The following is a 24,345-nucleotide window of genomic DNA, read 5'->3' on the forward strand; positions in this document are numbered from 1 at the left end:
TAAGCGTTATATGTAGCAAGTTTAGCACATTCTCTAACCACTTTCTACCATCTTGAGTCTTTCAGATGGCCCCCATAGACTGCAGGCAGCCTGGGACAGAAACTTACAGAGCTGAAGAATCTGAAACAAAGTGCAGAGCAAGGAAGTACTGTAACATACTCCTTACTTGCCTTCACAGAGCTCTCATTCTTACAGGAAATTGAGCATTTCCTTTAATACTTAAGATAACAATTTCATACAGAAATGAGCAGAGCCAATATAAAAATAAAATGTAAGGTGAGACCCAAGCAGGTTGAATGTATAGACTGTCTAAATTTCTTTCTTTAGAAATGGCAGAGGAAATAACATTAAGATCACAGAATCACTACCCTTTTTCTCTGTTATTCAACTAAAAGAGGAATTCAAGATTAAGTACTTACATGTATACCTTAAATAAGGAGGTACTAACATTGCACAAGAAGTGGCATCTGCTGCTAACCTAGATCATTCACATGCTTCAGAACTATGGATATACTAAGTGTGGAATGGCTCACATACAGGAAATAATTTACACTTAATTAAGGACAGCTAAAAATAAACTGTCACATATTAATAAAAACATATTTTAATTTAAGAGCAATTGAATAACACAGAGTCACTGAGGAAAATGCAAAATAAAGACATTGCTTATACAGTCTTCTCCACAAGAAACAAGAAAAATTTTATCACAGAAATTGTCAACAATGCTTAATCATGAACTAAAGGCCTTCTTCAGATGAAAGCAGTAATAAGCATGGTATAAAAACCTGTAAGAAGTAGGGAAAAAAAGACTTGTAAACCAGAAACACGCACAATTTTGTATTGGGTTTGCATAACCAAACTTTAGTAGCAGGGATGCTACAGGAGTGGCTTCTGTGAAAAGCTACCAGAAGCTTCCTCCATATCCAGAAAAGGCAATTCTAGCCAGCTCAAGATGGGCCTGCTGCTGGCCAAGACTGAGCCAAGTGGTAAGATCTCTCTGATAAGAGATTTGAAATGAAAAAAGATTATTGCAAAATTGTCATTGTGACCACAGAAGAACAGAGTGAGAATACGTGAGAGGAACAGCTCTGTACACACCAAGGTCAGTGGAGAAGCAGGAATATGGTGTGCTCCAGGCACTGGAGCTGGGATACCCCTGCAGCCCATGGAGGTGAGGGGGGTGCAGGGACCCATGCTGGAGCATAACTGAGACGGATGGATGGATGTCTGAGACGGGGCTGTGACCTCATGGGAAGCTCACACTGGAGCAGGGACCTGCAGACCTGTGGAGAGAGGAGCCCATGATGCAGCAGGTTTCCTGGCAGGACTTGTGACACCGTGGGAGACCCACACTGGAGCAGCCTGTCCTTGCAGGACGGCACCCCATGGAAGAGTGACCCACACTGCAACAGCTCAGAGATCTGTTGCCCACGGGATGGACTCATGTTGGAGAAGCTCATGGAGAATTGTCTCCCATATATGAGGGACCTCTTATATTGGAGCAGGGAAAGATTCCTCTCTGTGAGCAGGAACAATGTGTGAGGAGCTGACCATAGCCTCCATTCCCTGTGTGCCACTGGGGAGGAGGAAGAGCTGGGAAGGAGAGATGGATGTGGGAAAGGTGGTTTTAGGTTCTTATGTTACTTCTCATCCTGCTCTCATTTTTTTTTAGTGATAAATTCAATTCATATCTCCAATTAGAGCCTGCTTAGCCCATGATGGTATTTAATGAGTGATCTCTCCCAGTCTTTATCTCAACCCATGAACCCTTCATTACATTTTTTCTCCCCTGTCCGCAGAGGTGAGTGGGAGCAGCTTTGGTGGCTGCAATTTGGCATCTAGCCAGGGTCAACACACAATGGAATTGTAATAAATAATTTACAGTCACACTATGAGTTTTATTTTCACGTTAGTACTGACACATCCACAACTTTTTCATGATACTAGGATAACTCTATGACACTTCCCTTTTAAACAAATGGCAAGGCAACTTTTGAGGCTAAGCCAACTAGCTTATTTTTTTAACCACTTAAGAGCAGCTTACTTTTTGCTATGTAATGCTTATGTAAAAATAGACGTTTTAAAGATAGACACACAGTGACAAGGTAATGCTTAGATGCTACACTTTATTGAATCAGAGATACAAACTAAAAAAGGAATAAGCATTCACTTTCTAAACAGCAGTTTTTTCTAAACAGCAGTTGGCACACTTATGTTCCCTCAGTTGCTTTTACATCCTTCCTACCAGAAGTTCCCATGTCTGTCAATAGAACAGCTCATGCTTAGTGCTCACTGACCCAGTTTGAAGCAGTTGACTGAATCAATTTACAGTCTGAACCAGTCCTGCTGATTTGGTCCAAAGAAGATAAGGGAGCACTGACATGAATTCAAATGACAGAGCTGTGGGCACAGTGGCATCTGACAAACAAAAAGGTAAGCAGGTAGAGATGGTGTAATCATTCCAGCAATTCTGGAAACAGGAAAGCATATTCTGAACTGAGCTTGGGCAGCTAATACATACCACGTATACATTGGTTTGTTTAAAAAGCAAGCAAATCCCAATACAGTTGAACAGCAAAATAGATGCTTCTACTGCAGCCTGCTCTTTAAAAGACCTTAGAGTTAAAAAAGCAATTTATATTTCCTACAGGGCATGGCACTGTTTGTATAACTTCTAAGAAATATGCTGTTATAATAAATTATTTGTCTGATAAATATTTAATTATAATAAAATGTCTTTAAACAATTTGGTGTGAACAGAAAAAAATCTAAACAGAGCATTTTAAATATTTGCACTTAGATTCCTCTTTCCACATATGCACTCACAGAATTCACTTAATTCAGAAACACAAAATAATTTAAAAGAGGAAGATAGCTAAACAATAAGAAAGTTCATTATCTTGTATTTGCACATCATTCATTATTATTGCACCATTAAACCTTTCCTTTAGAGTAAATTTAGTGTTACTCACTGGTAACAATTTCAAACTGTAAAAAAGTTTTCAGTCCATCTGGAAAGGCCAAAGATCAAACAGCACTTTTCTGACTATCCTGGAGGGATCCTCTCAATCAACAGATTTTAAAATATTTTTAAATAAGTGAAGTCACTGTATATCTCACTGCGGGAACCCCTGGGCAGGTGCTGTTGGGGTGACTGCCTTCCCGAGAGCAATCCCCTCCCGGTCCAGATGACCAACTTCTCCAGCCCACCTTACACTCAGATGGAACAAATGCACACTCAACCAGAGAATGAAGGAGGGCTCTTGACTCGAGGCATCCAACTGGGTTTTATTACAGCACCAGTGGAGGGTCCAGGGAAAGTAGAGTCCAGGTGAGGTGGAAGGTAGGATGAATTGGAAGGTCCATAACCACAGTTGAAGGGTCTCAAGATCAAGGAGCCGCGGAGTGAGGATATTGCTCTCTCTCACAGAGGCACACGGGACCCATGCACAAGACACTGAGAGCCGTGAGGGGATGAAGTATATAACCAGGGATGAGTGGAGGGGTTTGGATACAAAAAAGCAATGGGGATAGGGGAGAAGGGAGGAGCTGGGAAGGAGTGACACAATTATAGCCAATGGAGAGCAGAGAGGGTAGTGGTGCTGAACAGGGGCCAATGGGCGAACAGGAGGTACAGAATCTTCTAGAACAGAGAAGGGAGTATTATTTGAGTGATGAAGCTAGACTTACAGAGAGGAATGGAGAACCTTGGGAAAATGTTTTAGTTTCTCACCCTAAACTAGAAAGCAGTTTCTTCCCAGGATATTCCTACTTCAAGGCCCGACCCATGGCCTCCCACATCTCACCACGACGAGTCCTTCAGATCTGGTCAATCAACTCTTACTTTAGTAATTTTCAGTAACAATAAGAGCTTCATAGTGCTCTAAGTTCTTGTTCTTACCCTGTGCAACTGCGAGACTAACACATTTTTGTGTCCACTATGAAGACAGACATTAGCTGAAATCCAGCAACTCAACTCTGTTTTCGCACAGTTAATCTCACTATTTTATTTTTACAATAGGGAAGACAGAAGTTCAGGTGTGGGAAGATGGCCTTCAGCAAGTAGAGTGCAGCACCCTAGCTAGTAATTCATGTGTATTCTAGGGAGCTAAATCAAAGTGCTAGCAAATTCTGATTCGTGGAAACAATTGGGAAAAGAAGTATTATTCTTCAAAGAAAAGAAAAGAAAAAACCCTTCATTTTATCGCTTCTTTCATCTCAGACATCATGTTCTTATTACACAGATATGGAATGGTTCCAAAATGACAGGAACCTGAATCCAGCCTACTGCCAATGCTAAATTAACTTGCAGTCATAAAACTCTATGAAATGCTTCATATAGAACACGTTTGCTACACAGTCATTTAAAAAACATTTTGATTGTATGTTTGGAATTGCTTGACTTGGGTTTTTTTGATACTGACTGTGAAGCTGTTAGTCCAGACCTAGGGTTAAACAAAGGAAAGGAAAATAAAAAAAGTAAGAGGTTAAAATATACAATGCATACCAACACAGGTTTTACAACACTGAATCAATTTTTCTAGACTTCATTACTTTAAAACAAGTTGCATACTCAAACTTCCAAAAACTACTTACCTTTTTGTTCCTTGTGATGGATTTGTGCATGGCTGCCCTTTGCTTAAACCTCCTTAAAAGTAATTCAAAACAACCAAAATTAGTTACTTCAATAAAGAAAGAATGCTTCTGAAATTACATACATGGAAGGACTTTTTTTTTAAAATTTAATCTGTCTCAAGAAGCAGGTAACATTTTATTATCTGCAACTTGAATACTGTAATTTATATTACCATTTTTAAAAGAGAAAACCAAAAAGCCTTTATGTTACTGAATTGTAAGGGATTACTTTGAACCTTGTAACAGTTTTCAGAAATATTTCAGCATAATGTTGTTGATTTTCAAGGTGGTAGTTAAAAATCGTGGTTTTAATTTTTTTATCCTGCAGGGGGCAAAAAGAAACTTCACTTAAAGTAAGTCTTCCATTTAAATTAAAGCATGCTTGCACATGTAACAGCAATATCACTTTAAAAATTTTCTTGTAAAATATTCTTATTTTAAGTCTTAATTGTATTTTGAAAATTCTAACACACTAGCATTTTAATTTCCTTTTATAAGGCTCCCAAAATAGATTAGGGACTACTTTAGGCAGATACTTTACCGCCTGCACATGCACTCTAATCTGGCTGAAGATGAACTCTTTGTCAAAAAGAGAAACTATTTCACAAAACATGAATGATACTGCTGTGGCATGTTACAGATGGAGTTACGTGATATGTTTTATAAGCTACAAAACAGAATTGGAAGTTTCTTCCTTTAAGCTCTAGTTCTCATCTCTCTATTTTTGCCAGCACATGACATAATGGAGCCTCTCTGTTAACTGAATCTGAAACAATACAAGTTGATGTTTTCATTAATATTCACTTCAATCTCAGTGACCTCACAAACACCTTTCTGAATCTGGTTGGGTGTAACCAGCGTACAATTTCCATAAATGAGCGTACAATTTCCATAATTCCTGTGTCACTTCTGTGGCAAATGGGAGGGCACTGACAAATTAACATCACATTCATAAATCTAGTTTGTCATGAAAATCAATTTGATATGTTTTAAATAAAAATGTTCACTCCTATACAGACCTTAAATAAACTTGTTGAAAAAAAAAATTCCAAGTCCCAAAAGTTCAAAGTACACCACTGCCAAAGTATCTTAATTGCAAAAGCAGACAATTTGAATAATTAAATATATACTAATGCACATGCTTACCAGAGAAAACTCTGTTTGAGTTTTTCATATTATATGTCTTAGTAGGAAAATCCTCTTTTTCTATCAGCTCCTGGATAAGGCCTTTATTTAAGCAGACATCAACATGTCTGTTAAATGACATAAGATTAGTGGTTTTCTGTTCCAAATTACAAACTGGACAAACAAGAACACTGTCTTCTTTGGCTTCAAAGAAACAGGATGAACTACTTCCTTCTGTATCTTCAGTCTTGTCAAAATGGTCTTCACTGTCTTGTGATATTAGTTTGGGGAAGAGACACTGTTTCATACACACATTTCTAGCAATGTCACTGAGATTGCTAGGCTGTCGTTCTCTGGGAGATTTATCAGGTATTATCTGACCAAATTTTTCTGTGCTATTGTCAGTAGAGCTGTCAGATAAACTTGCAGACTGGTCTCTTCCTGATAATTGATCTGTTTCATTTTTTTGACATTTATCAACCCACTCACTTTTAAATTGTGGAAGAAAGTTAGATGTATTTTTTCTTGAACTGTCGTTCTTGGATATTTCCATAGTATCTTTAACACACATCCCACTGAGGCACTCATCAATGTGTCTATTAAGTTCTTCCAAATTATTGCTGCTTTGCTTCTCAAAGCACACAGGACATGTGAAGATCTTACAAACATTAGAATTCGGTAAATCTGTGACTTTCTTTGTTTCTTCCACAAAATTTGCTGGTGATTTATCATCATTACTGTTTAGCTGTCTTGCTGCTCGCTTTTGATCAAAAAAACTCCTTCTATGAGGTGCTTCTGAATTTTTTGTGAAATACTCTTGGTTGGACTTCTCTGGCTGAAGCCTAAAGAAACCAATTTCTTTTCCTGATTTTAAGAAACTAGTAATGCTTTTTTGTTGGTATTTCTTTTCTTCTTCTGTTAGAAATCCTGATACTCGTACACCTAATGATGAAAAAGAAACTTATAATAACAATTCTATGAAAGCTTGATAACAACTCCTAATTAACACCTTTTGAGGTATACATTCACTCAATAAAGGCAAAATTTATCTTTAAAAAGATGCCAACCTACCTCCAAACACATCACAATGCCAATACCATTTTATCAGACCCAAGCACTAGTCCAACCATATTATTAATTTTAGTACTCTGAAGTTTTAACTCATTGCTTTATAACACAAAGTTATAAATACAGTTACACAGAATTGAGTCTGAAGGTTTTGCATGAAATTCACCCATCAAAACATATTTTTCTTCAGTACTTTCTAATATCTTAGACAAGTAAATTTTATATACCACTCAATGTTTTAAGTAGAAAGCATAAGGACCTGAAACACATGTCTTAGGGTCACAACAGAGAGTTTACTATTAGAAATGTTCACATCTCCTGCAGAACACTGCATTTTCATATCTGTAAGCACTTCTGTTGTTGTGGCGCAAAGTAGATTTGAAAGTTCTTCTAAAGAAGCAGAATTAAGCACTGCTATGATGAAGTATCTACGGTCATGATGACGTGACTGTTGTTGCATAAAACAAGTATGACCTCAATTAGTAAAACTTCCTAAGTTACTCACTCAGCACAGATCTGTTTCACTTTGAAAAAAATTACCAGGGCAATAGAAAAATGGTAAATGCATTCATACCAGTTTTACTTTAAAGTATGGTGTGTTATTTCAGAACACTATCAGATTTCCTGACTCTGAAAAGGAAGAATGAATTTGAAATATCTTACCCATAAGTCTTATCCGTAGAGGGTGAGGAGCAACACTACCAATTTCTGTTCCTAACAAATCTTTAGCAACAGTAAATATTTCCTCCTCAGTAGAAACAGAAGACAGCACAGTTGAAGCTCTTGTTTTAACTTCGAAGTTCACATTCTTAAGCTTCAATGTAACTGTTTTACCCTAGAAAAAATAAAATTATAAATAAGGTTTAAAAGATATGTCATGTATGACACAAAAGCAATTATTATGTAGAATCTATATAAGGGCTCTTAAGCCATAGTTAAGTCTGCTTATATTCACTGTGTGCTTATCTGTGCACACCAAGGGGCACTCCCAAGAATTTGTCTGCATGATTCTGTACTTGCCCCTAAATTTCTGCCAAAGTTAAACTGGGTCATTTGACTGCAATTCTCAGCAGACCTTCTGCCACTAGTGCATGTTCAATTGAGTTCATGTTTTGGCTACAGATGCAACTTCTATCCCATCTAAAAAAATTATTTCCTCATATGGAAATTTTCAGTGCTGGATATCCTAACTATGAAGAACAAAAAAGTGATACCCCATTACAAATTCATAGAAAAATTACTTCCTCCTGCACAGTGCTATCACAACCACACACAGTATTTGTGTTTGGTGCAGATATTTCCCTGGCAGCACCTCCCAAACAATTTGTGTGATTTATAATGTCCATCCAAATGTAAATAACTAGCACTCTCTTTGGTGCTTTTGTAAGCTTCTCCCCTTTGTCCTCGTTAGCTGATCATCTCCCTTTCAAACTGTCATCTTTTGAGACAATCTTTTATGGCTGAACATTAACAACAATTATTTTAGGCTGTAAATGTAATCCCTTGCTTTACCGTAAGACCTTCAAAGAAAATATTTACTCTTTCCAAGTAAAGAACAGGTATCTCGGGAGAAGGAATAAAGGGACTGTTTCTACTATTGATACCACTGAATGGTGTGAGTAACTGGTCATCAAGTTCAGCACATGTCAAGATCTTAAAACTAAGAAATTGGCTACTGAATGGGTCCTGTATGAATACAGGAGAGAAACAGTGTTTTAAATACATTAGTATTACACAATTGACCAAAACATGTCTTATGGATGATGAGCTCTATTACTGCCTTACAAACATTATGCTTTTAGCATAAAATGTTTACATGCCAAACAACTTCATTAATTTTTCATATTTCAAAACTCGATTTAATTTTTATCCTACACATATTGCTAGACAGCCACTTGGCACAACAACAAAATGCTGCCTAAGTCATCCTAAACATCTGCAAATTAAAGAATGCAGGCTTCTGAAGAAAGATTGCATGGTACAATGCTTACTGAAAGCACACATACTAAAACTGCATAGAATTATTGGAGTGCAAAGCATCTTTTTGCAAGTGACCTAAATAATATAAATACCTTAAGTCCCTCTTTCTGTAAGTCTTGAGCAAGGTCTCTGCAGAGCTCTCGACACAAACTGTACTGGTCTTCTGCTGTGTTTATTTCACTGAATGTTCTAAGACAAAAATATGATATTTTTCAGTATGAATCCTATAGTATGTTCATTGTCTGCAATCTATAAGTATTTTTTATACAGTTAAACAATACTATAATCAGAAGAATGTTATATAGGTTAAAAGTCTTACTTCAAGACACAATAATTATTAATAGGGATTTTTTTTGCAAAATGTTTCAAAGATCCTTCAAATAATGAAATAATTTGGTTTCAATTTTTCATGTACTATTTGAAAATTATTCAAATTTAATGTCATTAATGCTTAAGCATTTGCAAGGCAGAAGACTAACAGTAAGTGAATTCATAGAGCCAGCCAAGTTATTGGTATTTAATCTCATTTGTATACACCATATAACATCAGAAGAAAGCCAGGAGATGGAGGTCAACATCAGAGCCAAGTATCAGAAACAGATAATGCAGACGCTAAGAATAAGATGCCAACTAGGATAATTATGTCTAGCCTCAGAGGAGGAAAAGCTGTCTTTCTGCCAAAAAATCTTGCCAACTGCCTTTGCTAGAGCTTCTTAGGACAGAAATTACAGTGTTATCTTTTTGTTGTACATTTGCTTTTCAGTAATAACATCACAGGAAAAGCAACCTTCAGTTGTTTCAAGAGAAATAGAAAGCAAAACTTACAGACAGCACAGGCTTTGGAAAGGTCTCACATTGTCAGGCTTTATATTTACAAATATAAGGTCAATAAAATTACAGTGGATTTTGTATCACTAAGTTATAGTCAGTTTTACCTGACTGAACCAAAAAGACATCCTCTATTATGATTCACATTCCCCTAAGAATGTTTGCATGCTGTCAAACTAATCGGCTGAGTATTTCACTGTACTGCTATCCAAGGAGTAACTCATGCTGTTCAGACAATACTGCAGCGACTGAGAAGTTGTAAAAGTCCAAGGCTTGAAAGGGATAGGATAGAGAGAATGCTATTTCAGAGGTGTCTTTTCCCCCATATAAAGTAGTTTCATGATCTCAGAAGCCTGTAAACATTTCTGGTCTAAAACCATTCCCTTGGAGGAAAAAAACAGAGGAAAAAAAGCAGTACAGACACTATAAAGATGTCCAAAATATCTGTCTGATTGCAAGGCAGCACAACACCAAAGCCATAAATTTTTCACCTGTGATGGTACCAAAATCGCATTAGGCTTTTTTAAGCTGCTCACAGCTATTAAGTCACAAAATGACAGGCCTAAGCATCTTTTCTTACCACCTTTTCTAAGAAGACACATGATGATGGGGATAATTATTAGAGTGCTTTACAGATTCTCCTGGCAGAACTAATTTTAAAAAATTAACTACCTTCTTAAGAGACTTTACTCTAGTAAAAACTTTAGTTAGGAAATACAAGTGACTGCAGACTACTACACTGATATTGACATTAAGCTTAAACAGATAAAAAAATTTCAAGTCCTTATATATCTCCACCTTATCTTATGGTTTAAAGATCACTTTGATGCATTAAAGGCTCTAGCAGAATTGGATGATAAGAGAATACTCAAACAAAAATACCTCCATGGAGTTCTGGAGCCAAGGACAAAAAATAATCAAAGCTTGAATCTGATTTAGTGAGCCTATTGTATATGTGCATTTTTAAATAAATACACAGTAAAATTATACGACTAATAAGTATACATTACTTGGTATTTAGTGCTTCCAATGGTTAATGTAGTTTTTTCAATACTAAAGAAGCATACCTTTCAGTGCTCATACTTTTTCTTTCTCCATCCCTTTAAAGAGAAAAAAGTTGATTATACTTACTTGATGTAGAAATGTTACCTTTTCAATAAACTCAGAGTCAACCAATCATGCTCAAATAACTAACAGTAGTCTCTTCTATGAAGTTGGGATGTTAATTTTTTCTACAAATCTTTTACATGAATTTTAAGCAAGTGCAAAAACGGTAATTCAAAAAATACTGTAGATTAAGTAAAGACATAGATCAGACACAGATGTCTTATTTTAAAAAAAAAGTTTAAAAAACCAAACAAATAAAAAATTCCCTCAGAAATCACCTATTATGTCAGAGAAAGACTGATTCAAAAAGAAAACAAACTACAAATCCTATGCCTATAGTCTTAGCTATAACTGTGAAGCATGGCTATTAGAATCCCATACATACATGTATGTTTGAATATTTCTTTTATCTGAGGATTTGAGGAAATATTTTGCTTTCAGGCTAAAAGATTGTTCAGCTTAAAGTTGATGTGTTAAAGCTTTTTTTGTTTGTTGCTTTCTTTCTTCTCAGTGTTAATTGAGTATCCTTTAACAACTCTTCTGCATATAAGGAGATACAACAGAGCAATTTCAGGTCATTCTTCTGTTTTCAATTATTGGAAATAAGAAATTTGGTATTGTCAGATTTTCTTAAAAGAAGGTAGTCAGACACAATAAGATTAACTATTTACTGAAGACCCAAGTTTTAATATACTAAGTGTTTGCTTTCTCTACACAAAAATCACTGAAATCAGGTTGGTGCTGACCAAAAAAAAAAAAAAAATTTCCCTTTTTTTTTTCCAAAATGTACTGGGAGATATCCCAGGCTGTAAAATACCTAACCACCTAACTAGGGTGAATAAGAAGAAAGAGTGCACCAACTGTTAAAAGACTATCCAAGGTCTGTTTATATATTAACTGAAAAAAATATTTTGAAAATTGTGTTTTATCTTTTATCATGTCACCTTCACCAAGTCAGTCTTACCACATATTTTAAAAAAATATTTTTATACTCTGAATAAAAAAAAAAACCATAAAAATTTGTGCTAGCACATTACTGGGCTTCAAACTGCTAACTACCTATATTATTTTGTAGTCAAATGGAAAAAAGGGAAGATTATTGTCAGAGAAATTACAGATATAATACAGAATAGGTCTTTCAGAAGTGCATAAGACACTTTGGAACTTCTAATAAAATCAAATCATTGTCAAGCATTAAAATAGAATTTCAGTGCTGTGGAAAGGAATATATTTTAAAAAGGAGTCAATTCTTAATTAAGGCTCTTAGTTAAACAAACAGTAAAATGCTATGTTTTGGGTTTTTTTAAAGAACATGTTTGTCTCCAGGACAGGCTTAGAAATGACAAATATTGTTGAAAAGATATATACACTGCTAAGACTGACTTCTCCCATCCTAAAAAGGAGGCTAAAAGCCATTGAAGTACAGCCAACCTTAAAGGAACATGTATTAAGAAGGATATAATAATCTTCAGTTCTATTCCACCAAATTCACATGTTGATATTACAAATACGTAATCCTGATAAGAGACACAGAAACTTCCCGACAATTCACCACCAGAAAAGATCAAATACCTTTGTGATTTTCATTATAATCCCAGAATCATAAACACCAATGAATGTGCATAGTTTTTGAAGAAAAGGGCGTGCAGAACTCTTTTTAGGACATCTCAGTTATGTTTAGCTATTTTGATAATTATAAGGTTATCCTAGATCTCTTGACATACACTTATGTACAACTTCCCTGATGAGATTTTTTGGATTTCATATTTAGACATGGCTGTACAAACCTTTGTTTTTTCATGTTTGGATACTGCATCTTAGACATAACAGTAACAGGCATCAGACATTTAAAAAAATACATTAAACAAGCGTATTTCCATAATATTTGCTAATTAAATAATACGTTCAGTATGTAACATACACAAGGAAACATTCAGAAAAATGTTAACACAGAAGGAAGAAACCTCCATGACTTACTTTTCCAAATGTGTTGAGCCCAAGCCAAGGGAAATATCCAAGAAATGACGCCAAGATACTTCTGAAAAAAGAAGAGAAAGCAGCGCCCTCTGCTGGTAAAGTTCTGAGCAAGTTACAATTCCAAGGGCTTTTAACATCTTCTCTGTTACTTTTCCAATACCTGGCACCTAGAAGAGTATGTAACATTATAATGAAAAATTTTAATTTGTAGATCCATTACTAAGAAAATCTGAATCAAACACAACATGGAAGATCACCTAGAAAATTCTACCTCTTCAATAAAAATCTTGCTTCTAGAACATAAAAACAGTTCTAGAACATAAAAACATAATGACAGAACAGTAAATGTCCTCGTGTCTCTTACCTTTCTAATGGGCAAATCTTTTAAGAAGTCTAGCACTGCTAGTCTCTCAGGAGAAATTCTGTATTGGCCATTAGGCTTATTACGATCACTGCACATTTTTGCTAACATTGTATTTGGTGCTATTCCTTAAAAACAAACAAAAACATGGCAATTTAAAAAACGTAAGACAAAGTTTAATTTCAACTACCCAATATTTATAAGCCACGGAGTAGTCTTTATACTTGGCAAAAACTAAATTAAGGAAAAGAATTATGATTACTGATAACCACATTTGATACAATTCTGCAAAGAAATTTTGTGACTATCCTGAAAGAACACAAACACATGTAATACATAAAATATAACTTAAATAAAGTGTATTTTAAGACAGTCAGGGTAACATAACAAGCACTCGTCGAGAGGGCTTAAATAGTAAGTCCTTAAAAATGACATCAGTTACATGAGTCAACAATTTTATGATGGTGATTATGGCAAGAAAGAAAATACGTACTATGGTAGTTACAATGAACTCTTAAGTGAGTAGACCTTTCTTCCTTGTATTTCAGCAAAAAGCCTTTTTTTGAGAGACTTTAATAAATTCTATTATTTTGTGGGCTACCATTGGAATGTAGTAATTATAAATTTATATATATTTCACAGACATCAGAGGAATTAGGAGGGATAGCTCTTTCCTATCAAAGTAACTGTTTTTACAAATTAACTCTGAAATTTGTTTAGCAAAAGAAAGAATAATTTTGTCCTACAGCCCTAGAAGTCTGCTCACTGATATAACATATTATTCAAGATGGCAGAAATAACTCTACTTATTATTGATTATCAGTATTTTTTCAGTTACCCTTTTAATTATTTTTAATTTTGGAGCTTAAAACCCATTTGCACTTGTAAAAGCTATGCCTGTTTTCTACACACTGACTTATCCTTAAGAAGACAAAACTTTAGTAAGCAAAACCATTATTCTGCTATTATTCATGAGATAACATACACGGGAGGGGGTTTCATCCTGCTTCTTCTTACTAGCTGTTTCTCCGCCTCTGCTTACATTCCACATTTTCCTGACTCTCTGCAGCTGCTTCATAAAGCTCACCGTTTCCTGATGCCTCACTGACCTGTTCATAAAGCAGTTTGGATGGCATCCAAACAAAGTGGCTAGAGACACACATTGGTTTTAGTCAATCGAAATAGCTGAGGTTTAAAAGTGGGTTGTCTGAAGTCAAGACATAGAACTTGATTGATAAATATTAAAAAGCTATTAAAGAGTTCATTAACTTCAGCATATATTTACTTCTCCAGGACTAACATTTTAATGAATTTTGATATTGTTTTAAGCAAGAACAGTGTGAAGTTAGAAACACATAATAGCACACATCTGCTATTCAAACTAAAAGCAGTATACAAATCAGTGATAGATTTCATTATGACACACCGTCTAACAAAAGCAATTTACACGATGCACTAGACTAGCCAGCAGTGCTAAGATTAGTTCAAGTGCACTGCTCATTCTTCCTCACTGCTTACTCTTATTTCAAGTAGAAAGAAGCAAAAAGATGACATAACTGTTTTAATTTAAAAAAGAGTAAAAAAGAAAATAAACAGTAGTGGCTTGGATATTCATGATATCTCTTGAAATAACTCGAAGTCACATTCTTTGCAGACCTTCAAAGACAGCATATTTTTGTTGCACAAGTAGACTGTGGCAAGGGTAAATTTTTAATTAATGCCCTCTGAGATGAAAGTAGAAGACATTATGGAAATACAAAGATTAATTTTCCTGTGTGTCTGAATACCTGCACTAGCAGTCAGTTGAGTTTTCTGCTCAATCCTAAAGCGAATTTCCTTCACAACTTCCTCTGCAGAAGTTCCAAAGACAACTGAGTTTTCCACTGACAGACCTCTTTGTTCATGTTCGCCATCCATCAGAGATGAGTTGTCTTCAAACAGTACTGGTGAAGAAGAGACTTCACCTTCATTAAATTTGGCAGACACATTCATACAATCTTTATCTAAGTTAGACAGAAACACGAACAATTAATACATCCATACAGACTGATTTCCTTCTTCAGTGGCTTCAGTGTTCATAAGCAGTTTTATTTCTTTCTATCTTTATTTAGAGAAAGCAGTTGCATTGTTTGTTGTTTAAAGACTGGAGAGATGTAACTGCTTCATTTTTGCTATGATTTGAGCTTGGCTGACATTGAAGGAATTGGCTAGTAAACTGGACATAACTTCCACAAAAACAAAAGGTTTAATGGCCTGTTACTGTAGCAAAACCAGTGAGATTTTATCATTGTTTTTTTATATCAGATTGGAGGTCAGATGCTCTCTTCCACAGAATTTTTTTCAACATTCTCCAAATAAAATAAGGAGTCTGGAATATCTAGTTCTAGAATGATCAGCCTGATGACCTTCTCATTTTCAACCGCAGGCATAATAGAACAAGTAATGTCAGCAGCCCTTTATTTGACTGTACTAACATTACTATTACAGTTTCACACTCTGAGCACTTGTGTTTGAGAGGAACAAAGATATCATGCAAGTGTGAAGAAGCACATGACCACACATCAGTGACACTGATTTTGTAAAGACTACGCCAGTTTGTTGCTTTCTATTTTATTAATGCTTTTCTGTAGTAGTGTACACTTGATTATCCTCTTAATGACTGTTAGGAATTTAGAATACAGGTAGTATAAATATTCCAGTTTGTGCATCATTCAACCATTTGTATGACTACATATCTTCTATTATTTTCAAGTGGAAATACAAGTGAAATCCAGTAATATCTTGAACATTTCTAAAATCCTGCAGTGCCCCTGCTACTTATTTCCAAAATTATCAAGCTGAATTGTAACGCAGACCTAAACCACACCATTTGGTTTAGAAAATCTAGCACCACTTTTCAAACATTTTATTCACATTAAAAGAAAATAAATTCTCCAAGTCCAAGTCATTAGCAATGTACATTTTATTCAGAGGTAAGCAGTAGAGAAAGTTAATCTGTAAACTAAATTGGATGCAGAGAATATATGAGAGGACAAATTATGGAACGACCGAAGTATCTACACTTTTAGTGGGTGCAGCTTATCTGAAGCTTATAAGCACATGACTGGCAACCCCTGCTCCCAACCCCATGTAATGGAGTCAGCATGTCTTATGCCATTTCATAAGGCAAGTAGCATTCTCTGCTGCCGTGCTCACTCTGCTCCTTGTCCTCCTGCATATCCCAACACCCGGCCAGCCCAGTGCTGTGGATGACCCTGTTGCAGCACTGGGAAGCTGCAGCTCCCAGAGCAGTGTCTGCCTGCAGCCCCCACAGCACTGCCTGCAGCCCCCACAGCACTGCCTGCCTGTAGCCCCAGAGCAGTGCCTGCACCCCCAGAGCTGTCTCTCTGTCTCCTTTGACAGGTTCTGAGGAGGACCTGTCAAATGTGACAGAGACCTGGGACCAGAGCTGGACAGTGAGACCTGGGACATCCCAATGGCCAGGGACACCTCTGCCTTCATCTGCTTCCTCTGAGGATTGAGGGAGTTACTTATGTTCTTTTATATTATTTTTGAGTCTAGATTATGATTGTTATATTGATACAGCAAACTGTGTGCTATTCACCCAGTACAGGTCATACTGTACTATAAATTTTTTATTTTGCTACTTATAGATTGCACTGCACTGATTCTGCTTGTAGAAGTCCTTTGCCATTTGAATGACAAATTCTGTACTATTGTAATAAAGTAACCCTACTAAGGAAAATAAATTCTAACTATGATTTAATGCTTTCATGGTTCTGCCTAAGATCTCTAAAAGAAACACTCTGTCTCAGTGTCAGGTGACCTCATGAAAAGTGAGTAATTTGCTTACCTATTCCTGTAGTGCTTTCTGTATTAAAAAAGAACCTTCTTCTATCTTCAGGCCAGTTCAGCCTTTCCTCCAAGTGTTCTGTTATGTTCAGGTAGGCTTCATCTAGGCCCATAGGCATAAAATTGGGATCATATTCAGCCAGTATTTCTCTAACCTCAATAAACACATAGTAAAAGTTTAAAGCCGTGTTGCTGCAAGAGCAGATCTTGACACAAAATCAGGACATGAACCAACGTACTCTGAAAGTTCCAGATGATCAATAAATAATAACGATACTAACAATACAAATTACTTCTTGATATTGTAAAATTACAGCAATGCTTCTCCAAGTAGTGAGGCATTAATAGTAAGTGAGAGCTAAACAGATTTTGAGCAGTGTATTTAACAGCAAAGGTTAGTAAGATAAGTGTATAAGGACTGCACAGCCATGGGTTCACTGACACTACAATAACCATCTGAATAAAACTCTGTTGACCTGGAAACTCAGCAAAGGAGATAAACTGATGTCATTTTCTGTGCTCAGTGTGTCAGATATCACATATACAAAGGTTAAAGAAACCCACTAGGAACAACAAAATCCTAAGTTTTAGGTTACATTAAACTGAAGTTACAGAAAATATTTCAGAGCAGTGGTTAATGCCACAGGCAAAACCCACTGGGAAAACCTTAGTTGTAAGTCCATTTTTCTAGAAGGAAACATAATAAAATAAAAGGTCAAAAAGAAAGCTCTACCTTCTCTCCTCTCTCTTTTTTAAACCTGAAGGGAAATCTGACTATGTTATGGTTTTTTCTGTTTTTTCCTATCAGTTTGAGTCAAGTTCTTAGGTATTACATTTGTCCACATGCACTTCATCTTTCTGAAACTCAATGAAGATAGGATTCACTATAAACTTTAAAAGACAAAATGAAATAAATTTAACTACTTTCAATCCAAATCCCAAGAGAAAACCATAACTGAAAATCCAGACCAAGCCAGATCTCTAATTCTTAATACTTTACCCTATCAAACAACAAATTAAATATGCACTGTGAAATACATATCATGAAATCCAAGATCCTTAAGTTCAAACCCATTCTGAAATATGGCATATTTATATATGCCTTTTTTATGTTTTTTTTTCAGATGTGAAAAAATCAACTAATATCTTACTTTATATTTGTACATTTGTTGCTTCATAAAAATAAAGAAGGCCTGACACAATTTTTTTAAAGTCAGGAGACTCGTGTCATACACTAGTTTGATTTAATAAAATGTACAAAAGACCTCTTATCCTTTTTTTTAAACAGGATTTTATCTATCATAACTATTTCCTCTGGCACTAAGTAAAACTACTTCCATTAAAGCAAAACATTATTTCTTTTCTCCATATTTCTTTTGCTCTATGAAGTCCCTTATTTTTTAAAAAAATCAATTTGCATTTATAAGTCACTAATGCTCTGTTTTTCTCTCCAGTAATTAGTATTCAAAAGTATGATTACGCATTGCACGAAATTAACATCTCCATGTCTCCTATGTACTTGCAACTACCTAGTAACTAGATTATGTTCCATGATTTTAACTTTTAAGAATAATAAAGATCAAGAGATTTTTCGAAACTTCTATCAACAACACTACTAACTTCAGTAGAATTGACAGATTGGGTAAACGCAATGCTTTTTCATCTCCTTGTCCAAGAGCACCAATATTTTGTTAGGCTTATGTTTAAAGGTACATTACTGAAGAATTTAATATTTAAATTATCACTTTTTATACTATTTAGAACTGATGTTATTGACACAGTCTAAAAACAATGCACTCACTTTTGGTTAGAGACTACTTTCAGACTTACCTCTCTACTCACTTTGCCGTATTTTTCAAAGTTTAGTGGTACTATAGTTAGATGTGGACATAACCTTTTAGCAATAAATCCTGGCATGGCTGCACGCACCCCGAATCTTCTAGCATGGTAATTTGAGGTGGACTTAAGAGAGATTAAGTAAGTTTAGTGTTCAGTAATCAAACTTTAAGTTTAGAATTAAATAATAAAAGTTCTAATCACGTATCTCCGTACAGAAAAGACTGACAAAGCCAAGAGTTTATACACATTTTCACACCCCCTCCTCCTGCCTTTTCATTTAAAGTATGCTTACATACTTTAAAGATTAATTAGTACACTTTTTACTGAAAAACCCAGCCTACATGGTCAAGTCTAACAATTGATGTTTCCTTTATTATTTTTGGGTTTTCCACACTTCATATAAAACAGTGTCATTATATTTATGCTATTGTTTTATTGTTTATTAGGCTTAAGGTCCATGCAATTGTTTTTTGTATTAGTTTAACAGTCAGCCTTACCAACATACTCATTGATCCCACTGCTATAGGTTTTTCCTTCAGCTCTGGATTGTCTCTCATTTCCACAGCTGCATAGAAGGCATCCATGTCAATGTGTACAATTGTACTGCTAAGGTTACGGTTCTGTTCCAGTTCTATCACAAGTTTGTCCACCTGAACAGAACAAACCAGTAATTTAAATATTACTAACCTGGCAGAAGTGCAACAGTATAGATGATCCTAAAACTCAGATGAATCTTGCATATAGTTAGAGAAAAAAAACCTCAACAAATCCAATCCCCACCAAACCAGTACCAACTAAAAACCCCAACAAAGCTTTGGACGAAACTTGTTCTCAGAGAGAATGCTGCTGCAGCAATTGCTGAAAAAAACCACCCCAAAACCCAATGGAAAAAACCACAGCTGTTGTGGTTTAGCCCAAGCTGGCAACTAAGCTCCTGCAGCCACTCAGTCCCTCATTGTGGAAGAGTCTGAAGAATAAAAATGAAAAAACCCATGGGTTGAAATAAAGAGAATTTGTCACAGAAAGCAAAAACTGCATGCAAGCAAATCAAAAAGAATTCATTCACTGCTTCCCATGGGCAGGTAGGTGTTCAGCCATTTCCAGGAAAACAGCTTAATCATACGTAGGAGTCACTTGGCAGATAAATGCCAAAGCAGCAAAAGTCCGTCCTTCATTTATCTACACCTCACTTTGTAGGCTGAGCCTGATGCTATGTGGTCTGGGATATTCCTGTGGTCAGTTGGGGTCAGCTGTCCTGGCTGTGTCCCCTCACAGCCCTTGTGCGCCCTCAGCCTCCTCATTGGTGGGGTGGTGAGAGGAGCAGAAAAGGCCTTGGCTCTGTGCAAGTGTTGCTCGGCAACAGCTAAGCATCTCTTCATTATCAACACTGCTTTCAGCAGAAAACCAAAACACTGCCCCATGCCAGCTCCTGTGAAGAAAATTAACTCTATTCCAGCCAAAACCAGCAGATAACCCTACCCACCAAACAACGAAACTCCTCATAACATGACAAAAAAAAAAATGTATTTGATTCAAACAAACTTTGTAAGACCCTTGAGTACGAAGCTTTACTTAAAGCACTTAGTTTTAGAAATGCAAGTTGTTAAAAAACCATGAAAACATGCTATTAAAGAATTCCTAACATTCCTAAATAAAGCTATCACACTTCAAAAAATTGGCATAGAATGGTGAAGAGAAGATCAGCAGCTCACAGGACATATCCATCTATTTTGTCTCGCCAGAAATAACGTCTCAAACATCCATGTTCAATTACTACAAAGCAAGCTACTGTCAATCCCCCAATAAAAGTCCCCAACTTTTGTCACAGGAACCCATACCATTTAAGGCTAGATTGCTAAGAAGAGTGCAAATTATTTACAGAATAGCCTATACACGAAGTGTGTTTCACTCCAAATGTTAAAGATGTATGTCTATGTGAGCAGTACTGTTTCATCAGCACCATGGTGTTTTGAGACAGATTGCTTTACAAAGTACTCTGATTGTGCTTGAAATGCAATGTGTTTTTACCAAAAGTCATGCATATCATGTGCTTGTTCCTGAAATACTGTTGACCTATGAATGAAGTATGTGCTGTGCTGTCATGAAAAATTGTGAAATATTTGACATGGGATTTTTATGGTAACTATGTTGGCAGCAGCAACACACATCATTCTAGAAGAGAAAATAGAGGAAAAAACCCAAAAGAACGTGCTATGAAAATAAGATTACCTAATCATACTCATGACTAGGCAACATCAATCTACACACAAAAGGCTGCTACTGCTAGTAATAAGTCCCAATAGGCTACACAACAAGACAACACAGCAAGAAACAGAATTAGCAAAAATGAACCAAAGTTTTACTTTGCTTGCAGGCACAAGGATACATACACTCTCATGACATCACGGTACCAGTACAGAAATGTCTCTGGACTGACTATAACGCATTTATAGTTCTGGAGAGGAATATTTACATGAAATTTGCATGGTTCTTCTCTTTTTTACCCCCCTCAACAGAACTGCTTAATAAAAAACCAGAAAAACCTCACCCACAAGAACCGTCTTTGAGCTCAAAACACTTGAACCAAGGCAAGTGAGCTTGGAATGTTCTATTTAAATTGCTGATTAATGATTTACAAAGTCTTTTCTTTGTTTTTTTTCCAAGTTGCTACGAGGGATGAAATGCTAGACCAGAGCCTTAAACTAAGCTACTCAATACAGAAGAGCACAGTATGTTCTCTGAGGCTGAGAAAACTAGTTCAGACAGATTAAAAACACAAAGGGGAAGCCATTAAAAGAAACAAACAAAAACCAAACAAACAAAAGTGGGGTATTTACATTATTTCCATTATATTACTAATTCAAAAAGATTCATGCCACAATTCATCAAAAACATCCTTATTCTAAATTCTACTTTACAGATAATTTTCAGGTTGCTCTCAAATTCAAATTGTGTAATTAATACTATCAAGTGCTGCTCTAGTAGCATAACTTCTGCATTTCAATTTATCACATTTATAACTAACTTCTGGTTTGCTTTTTCTCCCTAAATATATTGCTAGCATCATACTTACTGATTAGCTAATGTACACACCTAAAGAATGAAGCAAAATTACATTAAACTAATAAATACAAAAAGATTACTCTTCAGCGAAAGAAACTGATAAAAGTAATATGCCAAAACAAAACACAACCAGATCTGCCCAGGGAATTCTTGGCAACTACAAAACTTCTCCTTAAAATTTGTGGAGTAATTTCTTACATGCAAGCCAGGCTGACAAGTTTTTAAAAGCTGCTTTCAATAAACATTTGTAAAGCAGAGATACTTTTTAATATATATTTCTAAAATAAAAAAAAAAAAAAACAAACCACCAAAAAACAGAAAGTACAAATTATAATTAGAAGTTTAATTTTCCTTATAACTACTTTTAGACAATTTGAAGAGAAACTTCTCCTTTTTTTCTTATCCCACAGTAGAATATATAAGTTTTCAAAGCAAGACAGAAAAGTCAATAAAAGCAAGGCAATGGTAATTATTTACAGAATAAACATCTGGGATAAACCCAACATGGATGAAAAAAACCAGCAAAGATCAGTACAGCAGTTTCCAAATCTGGCAGCAGCTGCACACTTTTTAATTTATTATAAATTACTGCTGAACCTCAAGGAGTTCCACACATTCTAATGGCAAAAACAACAGTATTGTGTTGCAGACTCTACATTTTATTCATATTACTGTTTCCATCATGTAACAAGGATTTTGTCCAAAAGTCCAGTATGTGGAGATCTTTTTGTTTGGTTTTACCTTACAGGACTTAAATCAACTGCCAGCTTAGGAAACCATACCTGAGCCGTTGACCATCCTACAAACAAGACTTCACTTGCAGATGAAATTCACTTGCAAAATTTTAGCAGAACAGGTTCTCTTATCAGAAGGCAGTACTAAAAAGTAGAGTTAAAAACTCAAAAGATAAGAACAATAGAGAAGATGATGATAAGAACTGACTATATCCACAACTGAATGGAGCTGATTAAACAATACACAGCAATTATTAAGAAAACCAAACAAGACAAAGATTTGCAAAGCAAAAGGTGGAGGCCTGGGGAGATGTAGCTGGCAGGTAAGAAACAGAAAAAGGGCAAGGTATTTAGAATATCAAATACAGAGAGAGAAGACTGGCCTCAAGTCTACAAATCTCAATGAGGACTCTAGAACAAGGACCGTTTTGTAAAGAGGACTGATGGTGATCTGTGGATGTGGGACAAGAAATAAAAATTCAGGATATGGCAAATTAAAAGAAAGCAGAGGAGAGAGCAAAACGGTCAGAATTTGTGCTGGGAGAAAGATAGCAGCAACAATCATAAACCAGAGTTTATTGTCATACAGAGAATAGAACAAAAATGCAATATGTTTTTACATATTGCAGTAAGGATCTCAAATTAGCCAGTAAAAAAGTGTGCCTACTGTACTCCTCTAATGACATTTCTCATGCAGTATGACAGCTGATTTTACAGCTTATTTATTGGAAATAAAGATGACTGCTACTTCAGCAAGAAGTACATTCAAGCATGGAATTTGAAACCCAAGTCCCATTAAAATACATAGGAGAGAATTTATCTTCTTAAGTTTCCTATTTCCTCTACAGAAATCAGTTTTCATAAGAAACATTAAAAGATTATAAAGTTATATTGCAATATCAAGGAATCAATTTCTGAAAAAGACAACATGAAGACAGACAAAGCAACAGAAATTTTTGGGTTTCCAGAAAGTGCACTACATATTCTCTCATTACATAACTAAATAATAACCTTATTTATAGAATTTGTGTTATTAATGTAATTCATTCTGTAAGAAAGACTATTCTCTGTAAAATAAATAGTTCTCTGGTGAAGGTAGGATGGAAACAGAAGCATTTTTTCTGTAATTATATTACTTAAAAGCTACCTTAGCTAACTGAAAAAACCCTGGACAAGCAGAGTCATAACTAATCCATGTTAAAGATTCACTAAAAACAATTGTGACACACAGGCTTACAACAAACTTTTCAGAGGTAGTCAGAATGGCAACCTTTTCTTGGAACAAATTTGAAACACTGGCATCTAAAGTATTGAAGTGGTTTGTAAACCTGAAATGAACAAAAGGGTTGTACACCAAAAAGAGCTCAACCTCTAATCCTCACAATGGCACTGAAAATTAAAGGATGTGTTTAATCTTCATGTGTTTCAGCTCTCCATCTACAAACAAAAAAAAAAATCAGTCTACTTTGCTGGAACATTGCAAGAATTAAGAATTCACAGCATGTGGGGTATAACATTAAAAACTCTATTAGGAAATATAGAGTTTTTTATGTTGTAATTCTGTATTCAAAACTGAATTAGACTAGAGTTCAACAAATAAAACTAGAGCCACCCATCGAACATTACAGACAACGGTAAATACTGAATAATTTGCCCCTCAGTGAACACAATCTGCTATGTGCAGTGAATAAAACAGGAATCTTGTCAAGGAAAACTAGCAAGCAATCATTTAAGACTAAAGAAAAGCACAAATGAAAATGGAAAGGAATTCAGCTC

The 24,345-nt window shown here is 35.6% G+C and overlaps 1 protein-coding gene across 5 annotated transcripts in view; it reads right to left on the reverse strand.

The window, feature by feature from the left end:
• Positions 1-2,117: 2,117 nt before the first annotated feature.
• POLK (DNA polymerase kappa) overlaps positions 2,118-24,345 on the reverse strand; it is a 33,891-nt gene continuing 11,663 nt past the window's right edge. For 4 of the 5 annotated variants that reach the window (XM_041414560.1, XM_041414561.1, XM_041414562.1 and 1 more), the window contains exons 4-15: positions 19,270-19,422; positions 18,764-18,895; positions 16,935-17,088; positions 14,869-15,084; positions 13,085-13,209; positions 12,721-12,887; positions 10,704-10,736; positions 8,901-8,997; positions 7,492-7,663; positions 5,782-6,702; positions 4,597-4,648; positions 2,118-4,445 (exon numbers count right to left, since the gene is read on the reverse strand). In XM_041414560.1, coding sequence (XP_041270494.1) covers positions 4,361-4,445; positions 4,597-4,648; positions 5,782-6,702; positions 7,492-7,663; positions 8,901-8,997; positions 10,704-10,736; positions 12,721-12,887; positions 13,085-13,209; positions 14,869-15,084; positions 16,935-17,088; positions 18,764-18,895; positions 19,270-19,422 — 2,307 coding nt within the window. In that variant the 3' untranslated portion in view covers positions 2,118-4,360. The remainder of the gene's footprint in view (positions 4,446-4,596; positions 4,649-5,781; positions 6,703-7,491; positions 7,664-8,900; positions 8,998-10,703; positions 10,737-12,720; positions 12,888-13,084; positions 13,210-14,868; positions 15,085-16,934; positions 17,089-18,763; positions 18,896-19,269; positions 19,423-24,345) is intronic. The other variant, XM_041414564.1, reaches the window with a different exon arrangement.

The sequence above is a fragment of the Onychostruthus taczanowskii genome, unplaced genomic scaffold, assembly GCF_017590055.1.
Source record: "Onychostruthus taczanowskii isolate IOZ18803 unplaced genomic scaffold, ASM1759005v1 scaffold46, whole genome shotgun sequence".
In the NCBI taxonomy this organism is placed as follows: Eukaryota; Metazoa; Chordata; class Aves; order Passeriformes; family Passeridae; genus Onychostruthus; species Onychostruthus taczanowskii.